This window comes from Martes martes (genome assembly GCF_963455335.1).
Source record: "Martes martes genome assembly, chromosome: 2".
NCBI lineage: Eukaryota > Metazoa > Chordata > Mammalia > Carnivora > Mustelidae > Martes > Martes martes.
This window is the reverse complement of record NC_137889.1, coordinates 125,533,978-125,552,995: the sequence shown is the minus strand read 5'-3', so window position 1 is coordinate 125,552,995 and position 19,018 is coordinate 125,533,978. Positions and strand designations below refer to the sequence as shown.

The window sequence follows — 19,018 nt, the reverse complement described above, 5'->3', positions numbered from 1 at the left end:
TAATAACCACCCAGCTAAGCTGTTCTTAGGGTCTTGACCCTTAGGAACTGTAAACTAATAAATGCTTGTTGTTTAATCTTCTGAGTTTTGGGATAATCTGCAATGCAGCAATAGGACACTAATATAGCCCTCTCTCTAGTTATATTGTGCTACTTTCATAGTTCAAACAGGGCTGCTTCAGTACTAGCTTTTGTGTTCTTTTTTTGAAAACTCCCTTTAACTGTAAAAATATGAAAAAATATTTGACCTGTAATTTTCTTTTGCATCTTCCCAAGCAAGTTGTCTAAATTCCTCATACATTTTTTTATTGAAGTGATCTCTGAGGAAAAAGGACCAGAAACGAAAGAGGGTATTCATTTCTTGGGACTGGCCAATTCCCAAGCGTTTTCTCTCTGGAAAAAGTTAAAATAATAAAACATTTTTTTGTTAAAGAAACTTATTAAATTCAAAACAGCAGACATTTTACATAACCTAAAACAAGGAAAGTTAAAACACATTAATCTACAAAATGTATTTGGGTTTCTTCTAAATAAGGGACAAATATTAATCCATTTCCTGACTCATTGCTCAAATCTAAGCATTCGTCAGTACTAATAAGAATATGCTAAACTTTATTTCTTAATGAGTTAAGCTACAAAACACAAGAATACTTACTTAAGGTAATTATAACAAAATAAAAGAATATCTTAACCTGATATTAAATGTCACATTTAAAAATATATTTTAGTTTTAAACATAGCTACATAAAGGACAAGCATCTTACCACTTAGACATCTTCGACGATACTTGTGGTACACTTGTTGGGTAAAGCCATTTTCCTTCAAAAGTTCATGAGAAGGGTGCTGGAACTTTGGGAATGATTGAGGAGTACATCCATAACTTCCTACTAGTGTTGCACCTTCTGAAGGTGAAGCATTTGAACTGCTGTTTGAGGAGGGGGGAAAAAAGCCTTCAAACTGAAATATCAAGAACCAAGTGTTTAAACCAAGTGTTTAAACAATTTGTGCTATTTGTTCGTTATTGCATCTGAACAGTGAAAAGACATTAGTCCCTAACACTAAACTAATGACATAAAAATCTAATTGCTATTTATGTTCAAATAGCATATTTAACAGGTATATTCAGAAGATAATAAAGAACATGGTTATAAATTCTCAAATTAAAGCAGTAAGTAGAAGCAGATAACTGAATAGCTAGCTTATTCCTCTTCCAGATCTATTATTAGTTTAGTTTCTTATGTATGGGAGAAATTTTCAATTTTCATGAGTAATTAAAGTAAATGAAGTAAGTTGGATCAATGGAAATGAGAAATAATATCTGGCACAAAGATAACAATTTCATGAGTCCGAAGACATACTTGCAATTCTGTACATCAATTTCATTTCTGAAATATCTCTGAAATCAGTCTTTTCCTTTTTGTCTGCATTCCATTATTCAAATTCAGGCTTCCTTCCTCTTTCACTCAAACTAACTGGTCTCCTAATTTTTCCAATCTCGCTCTATCCTACCACCAAAGTGATCTTCCTGTGTTTTGTTTTTTGTTTTTGTTTCAAAGTGATCTTCCTAAAATCCTGATCTAAATCAGTGGTTTCAGTGTGTTGTCTGTGGATGCTTGGATGGGTTCCCAGGAACTCTTCAGAAAGTTTGTAACACATGACCATTTTTCACAATAACACTAAGGTATTATTTGCCCTTTTCACTATGTTCACATTTGTACTGAATAGTTACTAAAGCAATGGTGTAGAAAACCACTGATGAAAATTGAGGCAGTGGCACAAACTTTACAAACTAGTGATTGTATTATTCACTGCAATGCATGGGCAAGTTTTTAAAAATGCCCGTTTCAACTTAAGATGTCCTTGATGGAGCAAAAAAAATTAACTATGTGAAATCTCAAGCCTTGAGTACCTGTCTTATTGTGTGTGACAAAATGGGACAAAAGTTTTAGTTTTATAGAAAGTTCTGGAAATGTTTCACAACAATGTGAAGATACTTAGCATTCCTGATCTGTACACTTAAAAATGATTAAAATGGTAAATTTTTATGTGGTTTTAAATCACAATTAGAAAAAAATGGGGGGCACCTAGGTGGCTAATTGGTTAGCCAATTATGGATTGGCTTATGGCCTCAGGGTCCTGGGATCAAGCCCCAAGTCAGGCTCCATTCTCAGCTCAGAGTCTGTTTGTCCTTCTCCCTCTGCTCTCCCCCATCCCCCACCACTGTCCATTCTCTAAAAATGAAATAAAATCTTTTTTTAAAAAATGGGATGAAAGCATAAAGCACTTTTGCAGCATTATCAAAGTATAATGGTTATTTTTATGGACTGAATGTGTCTTGAATTCCTAGCTCCTAATATGAAGGTATTAGGAGGTAATTAAGTCACGAGGGTAGAGTTCTAATGAGTGGAGTACGTGCCCTTATAAAAAGAAACACACAATAGCTTGTTTCCTTTCTTTCTGCTACTTGCCATGTGAGGATACAAGAAGATAGCCATCTGCAAAGCAGGCCCTCACCAGATACCAGATCTGTTGGCACCTTCATCCTAAAACTGTGAGAAATAAACTTAAGCTACCCAGTCCATGCCATATGTGTTAGAGCAGCTCAAACTGAGACAGTTGTCTTAAGTCAAAGCACTTGTGTTATAAAGTTGTGAGCTGACCTAATTGATTTTTTCATGGAACACCATTTCTAACTAGAAAACAAACAAATTATGGTTATTCAGACTTCATTTTGTGTCAGATATTTCCTTGAAAATGAACAAAATGAATCTGTAATGTCATGGAAAACCGAGCTTTCATGCAAATGTTAGAATTTTTGAAACCTTGTATTTGTCACCAAGAGCCTGATAATTTCCACTAATATTTAGACTTTTCTAATGAAATCAGTGGTGATTTTTTTTAGGAGTTTGTATATGCATGTCTGCGTGTATGGTAAAATATATACAATATTTAATTTTAATCATTCTTAAGTATGCTTACTATTCATCAGCATTAAATATTCTCAATGTTATATAACCATCACCACTCTATACCTAAAACTTCTATATCATGCCTAACAAAAACTCTATTAAACAAAATTAGCCCTTTCTTCCTCCCTTCAGCTCCCAATATCTTCTATTCTACTTTCTCTCTTTTAATTTGATTATTCAGCATACCTCACATACAAGTGAGAAGATACTCTACTCACCCTTTGAGTCTGACTTATTTCACTAAGCATGTTTTCAAGGTCTATGTTGTTGTTGTTGCAATAAGTTAAACTTTCATTCTTTTATATGGTTGAATAATATTCCATTATATGTATATACCATATTGTGTTTATGCAGTTATCTGTTAAAGGACATGGGTTGTTTTCATCTTTTGGCTGTTATGAATAATACTTCTATAAACATGGACTTAAAAATGTTTGTTCAACTCCCTATTTTCAATTCTTTTGGATATAACCCTCAGGAGAGCAATAGCTGGAAAACATGGTAATTGTATGTTTTAACCTTTTGAAAAAATGACAAACTGTTTTGCAGTGGCTGTGGCATTTAATATTTTCACAAACAATGCTCAAGAGTTCCAATTTCTCCACATCTTCACAAACATTTATTTTCAAGTATAAACGTATGTATTTATTTAAGTATGCCCATGGGGCCTAACCTCATGACCCTGAGATCAAGACCTGAGCTGAAATCAAGAGTTGGGTGCTTAACCAACCAAGCCTCCCAAATGCCTCATATTTTCAGTGTTTTAAAAAATTATACATATTAGATAGCTCAGGCTGCCATAACAAGATACCAGAGGCTGGATGGCTTAAACAACAGAAATTTATGGTCTCACAATTCTGGAGGTCAGAAGTCTATTAGAAGGTGGAAGAGGGGCAGTAAAATATCCTCTGGACTGAAAAGGTACTTTGAGACCAAAAAACAAACCAAGCAACTCCAAACTGTTTAGCTTTTTATTTAGGGCAACTTACTGACAGGAGGATCGGGTGGACAGATGATCTCAGCACTATGCAGCTATTTTCCACAAAGTCTAGACCTTAATCTATAGAAATTATAGAGCGGGGGGATCATTGTGGGGAGGTCGAAGGGTAGTTATCTAAAGTAGCACTATCTGTGTGCCAGAGGGATCTCTACTATTCATCTGAAGTGGCACAATCTATACACCTTCCCTCATTCCAGCTAGAGCACACACTAACCTCCAACAGGCCTGGAACATGTGGCCCTGTGGAAGGTCACTGTGCAGACAAGAACAAGATAGAAAGCAAAAGATGGAGTCAGTATTGTCAGCACTCTACGAAGTCCAACATGAAAGTGGCAGCAGCATTGGTTTCTAGTGAGGCTTCTCTTCCTCGCTTACAGACAGCCACCTTCTCTATGCGTCTTCACATGGCTTTTCCTCTGTGTATATACAGAAAGAGATCTCTCGTATTTCTTCCTCTTCTTATAAAGACACCAGTCCTATTAAATTAGGGGCCACCTTTATGACTTCATTTTACTTTACCTTTAATGGGTCTCCCTGTACTATCTCCAAGTATAATCACACTGGGGGTTAAGACTTCAACATATAATTTTAAGGAGAAACCATAATACCATTCTAGTAGATATGAGGAGGTATCTCACTGTGGTTTTTTGTTTGCATTTCTCTAATGACTAATGATATTGAACATCTTATCATGGGCTTATTGGCCATTTGTATATCTTCTTTGAAGAAACGTCTATTGAAATCCTTTGCCTATTTTTGAATTGGGTTTTTTTAGTTGTCAAGTTTTTGAAGTACATTATATATTCTAAATATTAATCCCTTATCAGATACTTGATTTGCAAATATTTTCTCCTATTGAATAGGTTGTCTTTTGACTCTGATACATAAAAGTTCTTAATTCTAGGGGGTCTAGGTGGCTCAGTGGGTTAAGCCTCTGCCTTTGGCTCAGGTCATGATCTCAGGGTCCTGGGATCAAGCACCACTTTGGGCTCTCTGCTCAGCAGGGAGCCTGCTTCCCCCCTTTCTCTGCCTGCCTCTGCCTACTTGTGATCTCTGTCTGTCAAATGAATAAATAAAATCTTTTTTAAAAAGTTCTTAATTATAATGAAGTGTAATTTATTTTTTTTCTTTTGTTACCTGTGCTTTTGGTGTCATAGAAGAAACCAGTGTCAAATCCAGGGTGGTGATGATTTTCCCTTATGCTTTCTTCTAACAATTTTATAGCTTTAACTCTTAAGTTTAGGTCTTTGATCAATTTTGAGTTAATTTTTTTATACAGGGTATAAGGTCTGGATCCATCTTTGTCCATCCTTTTCCATGTTGGATATTCAATTTTCCCAGAACCATTTGTTGACAAGATGGGCCTTTTCTCTACTGAACAGTTCTAGCACCCATTTTGAAAATAAACTGACCAGACATATGAGGGTTTATCTCTAGGCTCTCTATTCTATTCCATTGGTCCACTTGCCGTCCTTATGCCAGGACCATAATTTTTTTTTAATTTTTAGTTTTTTTCTTTTTTGTTTACAATTTCTTTTTTTAAAGATTTTATTTATTTATTTGGTGGGGGGTGGGGGAGAGAAAGCAAGCACAAGCAGGGGGAGCGACAGGTAGAGGGAGAAGCAGGTTTCCCGCTGAGCAAGGAGCCGAATGTGGGGCTCAATCCCAGGACCCTGCAATCACGACCTGAGCTGAAGGCAGCCACTAAACTGACTGAGCCACCCAGGTGCTTTAGTTTAATACTGTAGTTCTGTAGTAACTTTCAAAGTCAGGAAGTGTTAGTCCTCCAATTTTTATTCTTCCTCTCTAAGACTGTTTTGGCTTCTCAGGACTCCTTGCAGTTTCCTATGAATTTGAGAATAAGGTTTTCCATTTCTGTGAAAATCGTTGTCAGACACACAGAACAATGGAAGAGAATAGAAAACCCAGAAATGAATCTTTTTTATGGTCAACTAATCTTTGACAAAGCAAGAAAGAACATCCAATTTAAAAAATGTAAATGTAAAATGTAATGTAAAAATGTAATGTAAATGTAATGTAAATGTAAAAAGTGTAATGTAAAAAAGACAGTCTCTTCAACAAATGGTGGTGGGAAAACTGGACAGCAACATGTAAAAGAATAGAACTGGACAACTTTCTTATACCATACACAAAAATAAATTCAAAATGAATGAGAGACCTAAATATGAGACAGGAAACCATCAAAATCCTAGAGAAGAACACAGCCAGTAACCTCTCTGACATCGGCCATAGCAACTTCTTACTGGACAGGTCTTCGGAGGCAAGGGAAACAAAAGCAAAAACGAACTACTGGGACTTCATCAAGATAAAAGGCTTCTGCACAGTGAAGGAAACAATCATCAAAATTAAAAGACAACCTTTGGAGTCAGAGAAGATATTTGCAAATGACATATCAGATAATGGGTTAGTATCTAAATCTATAAAGAACTTATTGAATTCAACACCAAAGACAAATAATCCAGTTAACAAATAGGCAGAAAACATAGACATTTTTCCAAAGAAAACATCCAGATGGCTAACAGACATCACCAGCGAAATACAAATCAAAACACAATGAGATAACATCTTTCTGCTAGCCTTATCAGAAAGGCTAAAATAATAACATAGGAAACAACAGGTGTTGGTGAAGATGTGGAGAAAGGGGAAACTCTCTTATACTGTTGGTGGGAATGCAAATTGGTACAGCCACTCTGGAAAACAATGGAGGTTTCTCAAAAAGTTATAATAGAGAACTACCCTCTGACCCAGCAATTGCACTACTAGGAATTTGCCCAAAGGATACAAAAATACTGATTCAAAGGGGCACATGTGCCCCAATGTTCATAGGAGCATTATCAATAATAGCAAAATTATGGAAAAAGCCCAAATGTCCATTGACTGATGGATAAAGAATGTATGGTTTGTATGTATGTATGTATGTATGTATGTGTATGTGTGTGTGTGTGTGTGTGTGTAGGTATATATATATATATATATATATATATATATATATATGCAATGGAATATTACTCAACTATAAAAAAGAATGAAATCTTGCCATTTGCAACAACATGGATGAAGGTAGAGAGTATTATGCTAAGCAAAATAAGTCAGTCACAGAAAAACAAATACCATATGACTTCATTCAGGTGTGGAATTTAAGAAACAAAACAGATGAACACAGGGGGATATTAAAAAAAGAGAGGCAAATCATAAAACAGAATTTTAACTATAGAAGACAAATTGAGGATTACTGGAAGGGAGGTTGGTGGGGGGATGGGTTAAATGGGTAACAGGTGTTAAGGAAGGCTCTTGTGATGAGCACTAGGTGTTGTATGTAAGTGATGAATCACCAAATCCTACCCGTGAAAGTAAAATTACACTGTGTGTTAGCTAACTAGAATTTAAATAAAAATTTGGAAGGAAAAAAAAAAAGGAAAGGCTGTTGGAATTCTGATAAGGATTTTGTTGAATCTATAGATCACTTTAGATAGCACTGACATCTTAACAATGTTAAGTCTTCCTATCCATGAATATGAAATGTCTTTCCATTTATTTAGGTCTGCTGTAATTTTTTCAGCAGTGTTTTGTAGTTTTCAGCATACAAAACTTTCACCTCTTTGGTTAGATTTTTTCCCCCCTAAGTATCTAATTCTTTTAGGTGCTAATGTAAATAGAATTGCTTTCTTAATTTCCTTTTCAAATTGCTCAAATGCTGGCATATAGAAACACAACTGATTTGTGTTTTGTACCCTGCAACTTTGCCAAATTTGTTTATTAGTTTTAGTATCTTTCTCATTGATCCTCTGAGATTTTCTATATATGGAATCACATTATTTGTGACTAGAGATAGTCTTACCCTTTTTTTTTTTTTTTTTTTTTTGGTTTAGATTTTTTTTTTTTTTTAATTCATTTGAGAGAGAGAGCATGCACAAGCAGCGGGAGAGACAGAAGCAGGGGGAGAGGCAGAAGCAGACTCCTGGCTGAGCTAGGAGCCTGACATGGGGCTTGATCCCAGGACCTGGAGAGCATGACCCGAACTAAAGGCAGATGCTTAACCATCTGAGTTACCCAGGCAACATTTACTCCCTCCTTTTTAATTTGATGTCTTTCCTTTCCTTCTCTACTAGCTCTGGCTAAAACTTTCAGTGCAAATTTGAATACCAACAGTGAAATCAAATATCCTATTTATTTATTTATTTATTTGACAGGGAGACAGAGAGCACAAGCAGGCAAAATGGCAGGCAGTGGGAGAGGGAGAAGCAGGCAGTGCTGAGCAGGGAGCCTGATGCGGGGCTCGATCCCAGGACCCTGGAATCACGACCCAAGATGAAGGCAGAGCCTTGTCTTGTTTCTGATCTTAGGAGGAACAAATCTCAGTCTTTCACCATTGAGAATGATGTTAGCTGCAGGTTTCTTATAAGTACTTTTTACCATGTTGAGGGATTTTCCTTCTATTCTTAGTTTTCAGATTTTTAATCATAAAAAGATGTTGGATTTTGTCAAATGTCTTTTCTGTGTCAACCGAGATGATCATGTAGTCATTTCTTTAATTCTTTTTTAAAAAATCTTAATTTATTTATTTTAGAGAGAGTCAGTGTGTACAAGCGTGGGCAGGGGGAGAGGGAGAGAGAGAATCCTTAAGCAGACTCCCCTCTGAGCTCGGGGCTTGATGTGGGGCTTAATCCCAGGACCTTGAGATCATGACCTGAGCTGAGATCAAGGTCGGCTGCCTAACCAACTGGGCCACCCAGGTGCCCCAGTCATTTCCTTAGGTCTATTAATATGATGTATTACACTGATTTTCTTATGTTGAACCACTCTTGCATTACTGGGATAAATTCCACTTGGTCATGGTGAATAATCTTTTCAACATACTAATGGACTTTTTAAAAATTTATTTTTATTTATTTATTTTTTTAAGTAGGCTCCATGCTCAATGTGGGGCTTGAATTCACAACCCTCAGATTAAGAGTCACGTGCTCTACTAACTGAGCCAGCCTAGTGTCCCTGACAACTGCTGGATTTCATTTGTTAATATTTGGTGAGAATTTCTGCATCTATATTCATAAGGGGCACTGGTATATAATTTTATTTTCTTGCGATGTCTTTATCTGGTTTTGGAATCAGCATAGTGCAGGCCTCATAGAGTAAGCAGTCCCTTCTCTTCAAATTTTTGGAAGAGTTTGAAAGAGATTAGTGTTAATTCTTTAACTATCTGGTAGAATTCACTTCAAATGGAGCCATTGGTCTGGAATTTTCTCTGTTAGGGGAAGTCTTTGATTACTGATTTGATCTATGTTATGCATGGGTTCAGATTGTCTATTTCTTCTTCAGTCAGTTTAATTTGTATGTTTTGAGGAACCTGTTCATCTCTTCCAGGTTATCTAATCTGTTAATGTATATTGTTCAGACTAATCTCTCCTAATTATCTTATCTCTGTAAAATTGGTTCATTATGTTTCCATCTCTATTTCTGATTTTAGTTATTTGCATCTTCTCTTTTTGCTCTGGCAGTCAGCTAAAGAAGCTTTGTTAGTTTTGTTGATCTTCTCAAAGAACCAACATTTGTTTTTACTGATTTTCTCTACTGTTTTTCTCTTCTCTTTATTGTTTATTTTTGCTCTCATTTTCAACATTTCCTTCCTCCCTTCTGCTAGCTTTGGGTTTATTTTGCTCTTCATTTTCAAGTTTCTTAAAATATAATGTTAGGTTACTGATTTGTGAACTCTTTTCTTTTTAAATGTAGGCATTTATAGCTATAAATTGCCCTCTGAGCACTGCTCTCCTTGCATTCCTTTAAGATTTGGTATGCTGTTTTCACTTTCATATCTCTCTCAGTATGTTCTAATTTCCTTTATGATGTCTTCTTTGACTCATGGGTTAAAAGTGTGTTGTTTAACTGCCACATACTTGTGAATTTTCCAGTTTTACTTCTGTTACAGATTTCTACTACCTTCATTCCACTGCAATCAGAGAAGATATCTTATATGGTATCACATTTAAAGTCTACTGAAGCTTTTGTTTTGGACTAACACATGGTCTATTGTACAAAATGTCCTGTGTGTACTTAAGAATGTATATTCTGTGCTGTTGTTGGGTAGACTAAAATCTGCTAGGTCTAATTGGTTTATTGCGTTGTTCAGGTCCTCTATTTTGTTACTCATCTTATGTCAAGTTGATTTATGCATTATTGAAAGTAGTGTATTGAAATCTCCAACTATTCTTGTAGAAATGTTTGTTTCTCCCTCCAATTTTTTTCAATTTTTGCTTCATATATCTTTTTTAAAAAGATTTATTTATTTATTTGAGAGAGAGTGGTGGGAAGGGCAGAGGGAGAGAATCTCAAGCAGACTTCCTGCTAAGCATGGAACCTGACAAGGTGCCTAGATTTCACAACCTTGAGATCATGAGCTGAGCTGAAATTAAGAAATGGATGCTCAACTGACTAAAACACCCAGATGCCCCAATTTTTGCTTCATAGACTATGAGGGGCTGTTAATAGTTACATATACATTTATACAATTAACCCTTGAACAATACAGGAGTTAGGGGTGCTGACACTCTACACTAGTCAAAAATCTACATGTAAATTTTGACTCCCTAGAAACTTTACTAATAGCCTACTGTTGACCAGAAACCTTGCTGATAATATACACAGTCAATTAACACATACTTTGTATGTCATGTGTATTACATATTATACTCTTATAGTATGTAAAGAAAAGAAAATGTTATTTAAAAATCATAGGAGGGGCGCCTGGGTGGCTCAGTGGGTTAAGCCTCTGCCTTTGGCTCAGGTTGTGATCTCGGGGTCCTGGAATCGAGCCCCGCATTGGGCTCTCTGCTCAGCAGGGAGCTTCTTCCCCCCTCTCCCTGCCTACCTCCCTGCCTACTTCTGATTTTTCTCTTTCTGTCAAATAAATAAAATCTTTAAAAAAAAAAAATCATAGGAGGGGCACCTGGGTGGCTCAGTGGGTTAAAGCCTCTGCCTTCGGCTGTGGTCATGATCCCAGGGTTCCAGGATCCAGCCCCACATCGGGCTCTCTCTTCAGCAGGGAGCCTGCTTCCCCCTCTCTCTTTGCCTGCTGCTCTGCCTACTTGTGGTCTTCCTCTCTCTGTCAAATGAATATATAAAATCTTTTAAAAAATCATAGGAGAGGGGCGCCTGGGTGGCTCAGTGGGTTGAAGCCTCTGCCTTCAGCTGGGGTCATGATCCCAGGGTCCTAGGATCGAGCCCCATATCAGGCCCTCTGCTCAGCGGGGAGCCTGCTTCCCCTCCCCCGCCCCCGCCTCTCTGCCTACTTATGATCTCCATCTGTCAAATAAATAAATAAATAAATCTTTTTAAAAAATCATAGGAGAAAATAATATTTATAGTACTCTAGTGGGGATGTAAGTATAACTGGAGTATATGAAACTGTATTCATATCAGTCAGCCTAGGATTTATTTTAGCCAAATTCTGCAGATCAGGAACAAATAAAATGGAAAGAGATGAGAGTTTACTCAGCTTGAGATTTGGAGATATTAGAGGTATAAAATAAGTCTGAAAGCAAGAATCTAGAATTCAATAAAAATTTATAAGACAGACACAAACTAACAAGAAAATTAAAATTTTTAATCAAAAAATAATGCAAAAAAACCCCAAAACAAACAGAAGGATATAGACATCAGATGATCCACCTATTGGCATGATCACACAATGGACTTTAAAGTAACTATGATTAGATTAATATGTTGAAGGAATTCATGGAAAGGAGAACATGCATGATAAAAAACTTCAGCAGGAAAAAGAGAACTATTAATAAGAAGTCAAATGGTAATACAAAATATATAAAGCACAATTATCATAAATGGAAAATTTCTGTGATGAGCTTATCAGGAGACTGGACGCAACTAAAAATGAACAAGGGTCAATCAAAATTATCCAACGTGAATTACAAAGAGAAAAAGTAGAAAAAAAGAGATCAGATCATCTAAGAGCTGTGAGGTATTAACAAATGATCTAATATACATGTAATTGGATCCCAGAAGTAGGAACAAACAACAAGAACACAGGGCAAAAAATACTTGAAGAGATAAGAGACGAAAATTTTCCTAACCGAATAAAAGACAACAAACAATGAATCCAATAACTACAGAGAACCACAAGCAGGATAAATACCTTGTGTGTCATACACATATATACACATATAACCATACCCATACCTAGATCCATCAAAGAATTTTATACTCAATAAGAATATCTTTCAAAATAGAAAAAGACAAACTTCTCCTGATAAATAAAAGTAGATAGAATCCACTCCTAACAGACCTGTACAACGAGAAATTTTTAAGAAATAAAGAGCATTACAAATGGTAAAAATGAGAGAAAATGTTTGAAAAATTTCTCACATTGGGGCGCCTGGGTGGCTCAGTCAGTTAAATGTCTGCTTTCAGTTCAGGTCATGATCTCAGGCTTCTGGGACTGAGCCCAGGGATCGTCTGATCATCTAGCTTCTTGCTCAGAGGGGAGTCTGCCTCTCCCTCCTCACTCTCCCCAATGCACTCTCTCTCTCTCAAATAAAAACTCTATAAATAGATAGATAGATAGATGATAGATAAAGTAAAAATTTTTCATGTTTTTAAAAGATAACTGTCTAAAGAAAAGTAATAATAAAGCTATATCACAGAAGATGGGAGGAAATGGAACTTTATGGTATTAAGATTCTTATGCTATACATGTAGTGGTATAATATTATTTGAAAGTAGACTAAGTTGAAATGTATATTATGAACAGTAGAAGACCAGTAAAAAATAAGAGATATAACTGAGAAGCCAATGGTAGAGGTAAAATAGAATTATTATAAAAACTCGGCCAATCCAAAAGATGGAAGAAAAAAGAACAAAGAAAAGATGAAAAAAGTAGAATACAAAATAAAAAAAAAATTAAAATTAAAATGGCAGATTTAAATCCAACCATATCCATAATTACATTAAGGTAGGTGATCTAAAGATACGAATGTTGATAGTGGGGTGAGGCTGTGTGTGGAAGGCAGGGAATATAGGGTGTCTAAGGGAACTCTCAGTACCTTCCACTCAATTTCTGCTGTGCACCTAGAACTACTCCAGGTCAATTTAAAAAAATATACAGTCATTTTTATAAATACTTGTCTGTCACCCCTGAATTAAGCTCCAGAAAGGCAGGGTCTGTAATTATCTTATTCCCTGCTATATACTCAGTGCCTAGGAAAGTGTCCAACATAATGTTAAGCCCCTGCTTTCCTGATACGTTTTACTCGTGGAAGAATGTGGAGTGGTGCCTGGGAATGAATAAATCACTATATAGATGAATTATTAATAACGAAAGATATAATAAAAAAATGAATTGTAAGGAACATATTCCTAACTAAACGTTCCATTAAATGTTCTAACTAAACTAAATGTTATTGACTAAAATCTTTCACCATTATTTGTTGATCTCTAAATATACTGCTCTGATTAAAAAAAAAACAACAATCCACACTGGAGGGGTGCCTAGGTGGCCCAGTTGGTTAAGTGTCTGACTTCAGCTCAGGTCATGATCCCAGGGTCCTGGGATCGAGCCCTACATTGTTGGGCTCCCTGCTTAATGGGAAGCCTGCTTCTCTCTCTGTCTTTTCCCCTGCTCGTGCTTTCTCTCTCTCTCTAATAAATAAAAATCTTAAAAAAAAAAACAAAACCCTGGAAAGTAAACTCTCAAAATCACTTAGAACATAATAACCCTAAGTATACAATAGGTGTGCAAAAAACATATGCACATTTTATATTTTATGGACAATATATCTAATGAGAACAAATGTAAAAGTACCAAATAAATATCACTGGAAAGACAGAGGTGGAGATTTTCAGATCGTGATAAATTCACTAGCTTTTCTTTGAATGAAACTATTTAATCCTTCCCTTCTAGTAACTAAAGAATACTTTTTCCTAAGCTAAATCTTCATTTAGAAAGTTGGTCAGATAATTATTCTGAAAATATCTACACAAACAGAAGTTTACAAGAAACACACAGCAATTAGCAGCAAATCACCTCTGCATCCATTGTGTAAGACAAAACATACCATGTTATATTGTACAACTGGCACTATCAAAGGTTTGCTCTATCATCTCTTTTGAGGTAAATAAGTCTTAAAAAAAATAAAGCTAAAAGAAAAACCACTTACTACTAATAGTCAACTAATCTAAATTATTTTCCCCCAAAAGGAAAAACTTCAAAATAACAAGGTATTTTATTTCCATATTCTTTTTATAGTTTGAGTAGTTTGTTTAGCACATTAATTCACTAAGAACCCACTATGCCACTGAGAATGTGGAATCTTTCATAAACGTAAATATTTTCTCATCTTAGAGTACACATTTGTGGAAACTAGTTTAAATGGGAAAAAAATTGTCCTATTCAATTATTCCTTAATGTATTTATTGGAAAATTATCCCATTTATTTCCCTTTCTTCTGCTTCTTTTTAAAAACTATTTTCATTGTTCCATACTTTGCTAACATATAAATTTTTAAATATTCCAAATGTCTAATTAGTAACTATTTTCAACAAACTTAAAATAAAAAACAAAGCAATGTTTGACAAATACAGTACCTGACAGAAGATGTTCTTGGCCCATGATCTCTGGAATCCATTACCCAACCAACATGACACTCTAGAGGGGGATTTGTACTATGTCTTGTTTTTCTCTTTCTTGGACTCTAAAGAAAAAGAAGTCAAACATTGCAATTATTTCAGTAGTGTGAACTTCACAAGTAAATTAAAACCCTCTGACTGTAAACTAGCTCAAACATTTTCATACTGTGGATGACACATTATGAAATCACATGAAGTCACAAAACTTAAACATCTCACATACAAGTTACAAAACTTAACAGAGAAGGTCCTTTGCTAGGATTCAACCCAAGGATTAAAGGAAATACAATTTAGTGTGAGTCTTCATTATACCTTCCGATCAACATTAATTACACTACAAATTTTAAGGAAGCTATTCCTTAACCTGAGAAAACATCACTGGTAAAATACCACTTTTAAGTGAGTTCTTACAATCTAAAATATATATTTTTAAAAATATGATAGAAACTAAAAAGTCTCATTTTGGAATGTTAAAGGATATAAAATGCAGCCTTTATATTCCTGGTAGTTTTGTGTACCTTTACATCAATGGCTTTTGGTTCTTTAACAACAGGATAAAATCTTGGTGTTTTATTTGGATCTTGTAACCTAGGTGTTCGAGGTGTTTTAGGTGTTCTTGCAGGATAAATTCTAGGAGAATCTGGAACTGCCGTGGGCAATGAATGGGCCATTGTTGCTGAAGATATTTCTGAAACATCAAACGGCTTCTGGGCTAATTCATCACTCAAACCTGCAAAGCAAAAAAGTAGTTTAATGTATTTAGATGCTAAGAAAGGGGGCACCTGGCTGGCTCAGTGGGTTAAGCCTCTGTCTTCAGCTCAGGTCATGATCTCAGGGTCCTGGGATCAAGCCCACATCAGGCTCTCTGCTCAGCGGGGAGCCTGCTTCCCCCCTTTCTCTCTGCCTGCCTCTCTGCCTACTTGTGATCTCTCTCTCTGTGTCAAATAAATAAATAAAATCTTAAAAAAAATAGATGCTAAGAAAGTATTTTACTTGAGAACAAAAGTAATTCTGAAATTTTCCACTCTCAAGACTTTTTCATTAGAAACATTAAATATGTAAGAATAAAAAATAAACACTGTCTGCACATTATCTACTTTACTAAATTTTAATTTTGCTCTGTTTCTGACTTTTGTAAAAAGAAAAATAGGCTGAAGCCCACTATATAACCTTTCCCAACCCTATTTCACTTCTCCTCAGAGACAACCAGGCTTTGAAATTTGCTATTTTTATCTATTATTATATACATATATGTAATAACATTATTTTGTATAATTAACTTCACATAAATGACATCATACTATATGTATCATTTTACAAGCTTTTACAGTCATATTTTGAGACTTGATTATTCAAATTCTATTCATATGGCTTTGGTTTATTCATTTTTACTGTAAGAGATTATGCTGTTATACAAATATACTAAAATTTCCATTCTCCTGAAGCTACACATTTATGTTATTTCTAAATTTTTGGTATAATCAGGCGCCCAGCTAGCTCAGTCGGTAGAGCATGAGACTCTTAAATTTTTGGTATATTCAAAGATGCTACAGTGAACATTGTTAAATGTGTCTTTCTTTACAGGTATGAGCATGTCTATAATGTTCATATGTGAAATGGAAATGTTGACTAAAATGACATATGTATCTTCTGACTGATTACTAATTGCCAATGTGATTTCTATAATGAATGGTTTCACCAATTTATACTCCCAGCAGCAGCATGAAAAAGTTTCAGCAATTTAATACCCTGGCTAAGATTGGGTTTTGTTTAGATGTTTAAGTATTTTTCTATCTCATGGGATTTAAATGGTATTTATAATTCTTTGGTTCTAGTGACCCTATTTTCATATGTATAGGCATCATTCAGATTTCCCCTATCATGAGCTTACCATGCATATCCTGACCATATTTCTATTGGGTTGCTTTGCTTATTAATTAATTAGTTTGTGAAAATATCATGGTAATTAGGTACTAATAAGTAAGTAAGCAGAATACAGACTCTGTTTCTGTTTCTATATGGTTTTTCTTCAGAATTATCAATTTGCTTATCAATTCAATTTTTGTTAATCATTCATCAAATATTAAGTGCCTACTATATGCCAAGAACTATTCTAAACATAAGGCTATAAATTCAAAAGTGAACTTACCTACTCTATTACCTAATTTCCCTAACTTCCCCTTTCTCGTCCCATTCTGAATGGGAGGACATCAGAACATTTTTTGAGGAGCAAATTAGGTGATTTCATGTATCTACTTACCCATCAGTGTTTTTCTTCTGCCTCCAGAAGAAGTCTAGTCTCTTTATCGTGTCATATTAAGACTTTACTGATTTTGACTCCTCAACTGTCTTTCACCACTTCAGTTTTGGTGCCCCAGATAGCAACCTACTTGATCCTGTTTTCTTGCTTGATATCTTTTCATATGCTTTTTCCTCTCTCTGAAAGTCCCTTTCCCTTATCTTTTCACACCCAATTGAACTCATATCCTTCCTTTAATACCCAGCACAGATGTTACTTTCCCTGGGAACCTGAAGCATTACTTGAATATCTCTGCCAATAAAATTAATCAATTCTTCTTTTGTTCCACCTCTGCATTTTCTTCATTTATTGTTTATTAAATTAAAATTTATTTTTTATATATTATCCCATTAGCCAGTAAGAACAAGTCCCAGTGGTTCCCTGAAAGCAAGGGCCACAATCTTATATTTGTATACCACTGCCTACAATAGGGTTAAACATACACCCACCAAATGATTGATAACTGAATTGTATTAATACAGATTTTCCTTGGATCAAAAAGTTATGCAATCACAAGGATAAAACTATGATTATACACTGAAAAATATGTTCAATTCAGCACCTCTGTAAAAGAAATATTTAAAGATCTAGGTACAATAATAGTAAGCTTCCTAACATCCAAATTATGGTTTCCAAATTCCATTTCCCACTGATCTGGTCCTCTAAAAGTAATAAAGTCTGGAGCACAAAGTATAATATGAGCCTGAATTCAGTCAGAAAGCACTGAAATTAAAAAAGAAAAAAAACACAAAAACAAAAACAAAAACTAGAATAGGTCATGAGGGTACAGGAACAAACTTGAGTGGACCCCACCAGCCAAAAATGAAGTACTCTAAACACTAAAAATAATGACTGAAATTGATTAAAGATGTCAAAGAAGTAAGTTCTATGAATTCATAATGATACCTTAAAACTTAATCACATGTGTAGGTTGCTAGGGCACAAAACTCATTGTTCTAATAATTGATAAACTGAACACAGAGAAAGAAACAAGCATTTATCCTTCCTTTCCTGGAAAAATTGAAATTCAGAGTAACAAAAGAGTGGATAAAAGAACACTCTTCTTTATAGAATTCTAGGTAAGAAACACAGAAGGAATGATAGAATTAAAAGATGACAAAAAAAAAAGACCATTTTGCAAAATAAATAAATAAATAAATAAAGATCATTTTGCAACTCTAATGAAATAGAAAATCTAGGGAATTTTCACCAATAACTCTTAAAACCATTTAGTAAAATGTTGAAAGGAGATTCAACATCAAAGATATGATCCCTGAAAGGAACAACTGATAAAGTGGACTTCACTAAAATGAAAAAAAAAATCTGATATACAAATGACACTGTCAAGAGAATAAGAAAAGTCACAGGCTGAAAATATTTGCAAAAGACACATCTGATAGAGGACTTTTATGCAAAATATATAAAGAACTCTTAAAATTCAACAATAAGAACACAAACCAATTAATAAATCTCAACAGATACATTAAAGAAGTCATATGTGTCACAAATAATCATAGGCAAAGATGTTTCACATCAGAAATCATCAGGGAAATATAAATGAAAGTCAAATACCACTACACACCTATGAGAATGGCCAAAATCCAGAATACTGGCAACACCAAATGCTGGCCAGGATATGATGCAACAGGATCTCTTATTCATTAGTGGTGGAAATGCAAAATGGTACGGTCACTTTGGAAGACAGTTTGGCAGTTTCGTACATAACTAAACATATCTTACTATATGATCTAGGAATCATCTTCTTTGGTACACACTCAAAGGAACTGAAAGGTTATGTCTACACAAAAATTTGCACATGGATGTCTAGGTACCTTTATTCATAACTGCCAAAACTTGGGACCAATGAAGATGTTCTTCAGTAGGTGAATGGACAAACTATGGTATATATTACAGACAATGGAATATTATGCAGTGCCTAAAAACATATGAACCATGAAAAGACACAGATGAACTTTAAATGCACATTGCTAAGTGAGAGAAACCAATGTGAAAAGGCTACATACTGTAGAATTCCAACTATTCAGTATTCTGGGAACGGAAAACTATGGAAACAGTAGAAAGGTTAATGGCTGCCAGG

At 35.0% G+C, this 19,018-nt stretch overlaps 1 protein-coding gene across 2 annotated transcripts in view; it reads right to left on the bottom strand.

The window, feature by feature from the left end:
* Positions 1 to 19,018, bottom strand: part of LARP1B (La ribonucleoprotein 1B) — a 123,270-nt gene that overhangs the window by 7,566 nt on the left and 96,686 nt on the right. The window contains exons 13-16 of one of the 2 annotated variants that reach the window (XM_080797772.1): positions 15,140 to 15,351; positions 14,580 to 14,686; positions 764 to 924; positions 248 to 392 (exon numbers count right to left, since the gene is read on the bottom strand). In XM_080797772.1, the coding sequence (XP_080653898.1) occupies positions 248 to 392; positions 764 to 924; positions 14,580 to 14,686; positions 15,140 to 15,351 (625 nt within the window). The remainder of the gene's footprint in view (positions 1 to 247; positions 393 to 763; positions 925 to 14,579; positions 14,687 to 15,139; positions 15,352 to 19,018) is intronic. The other variant, XM_080797773.1, reaches the window with a different exon arrangement.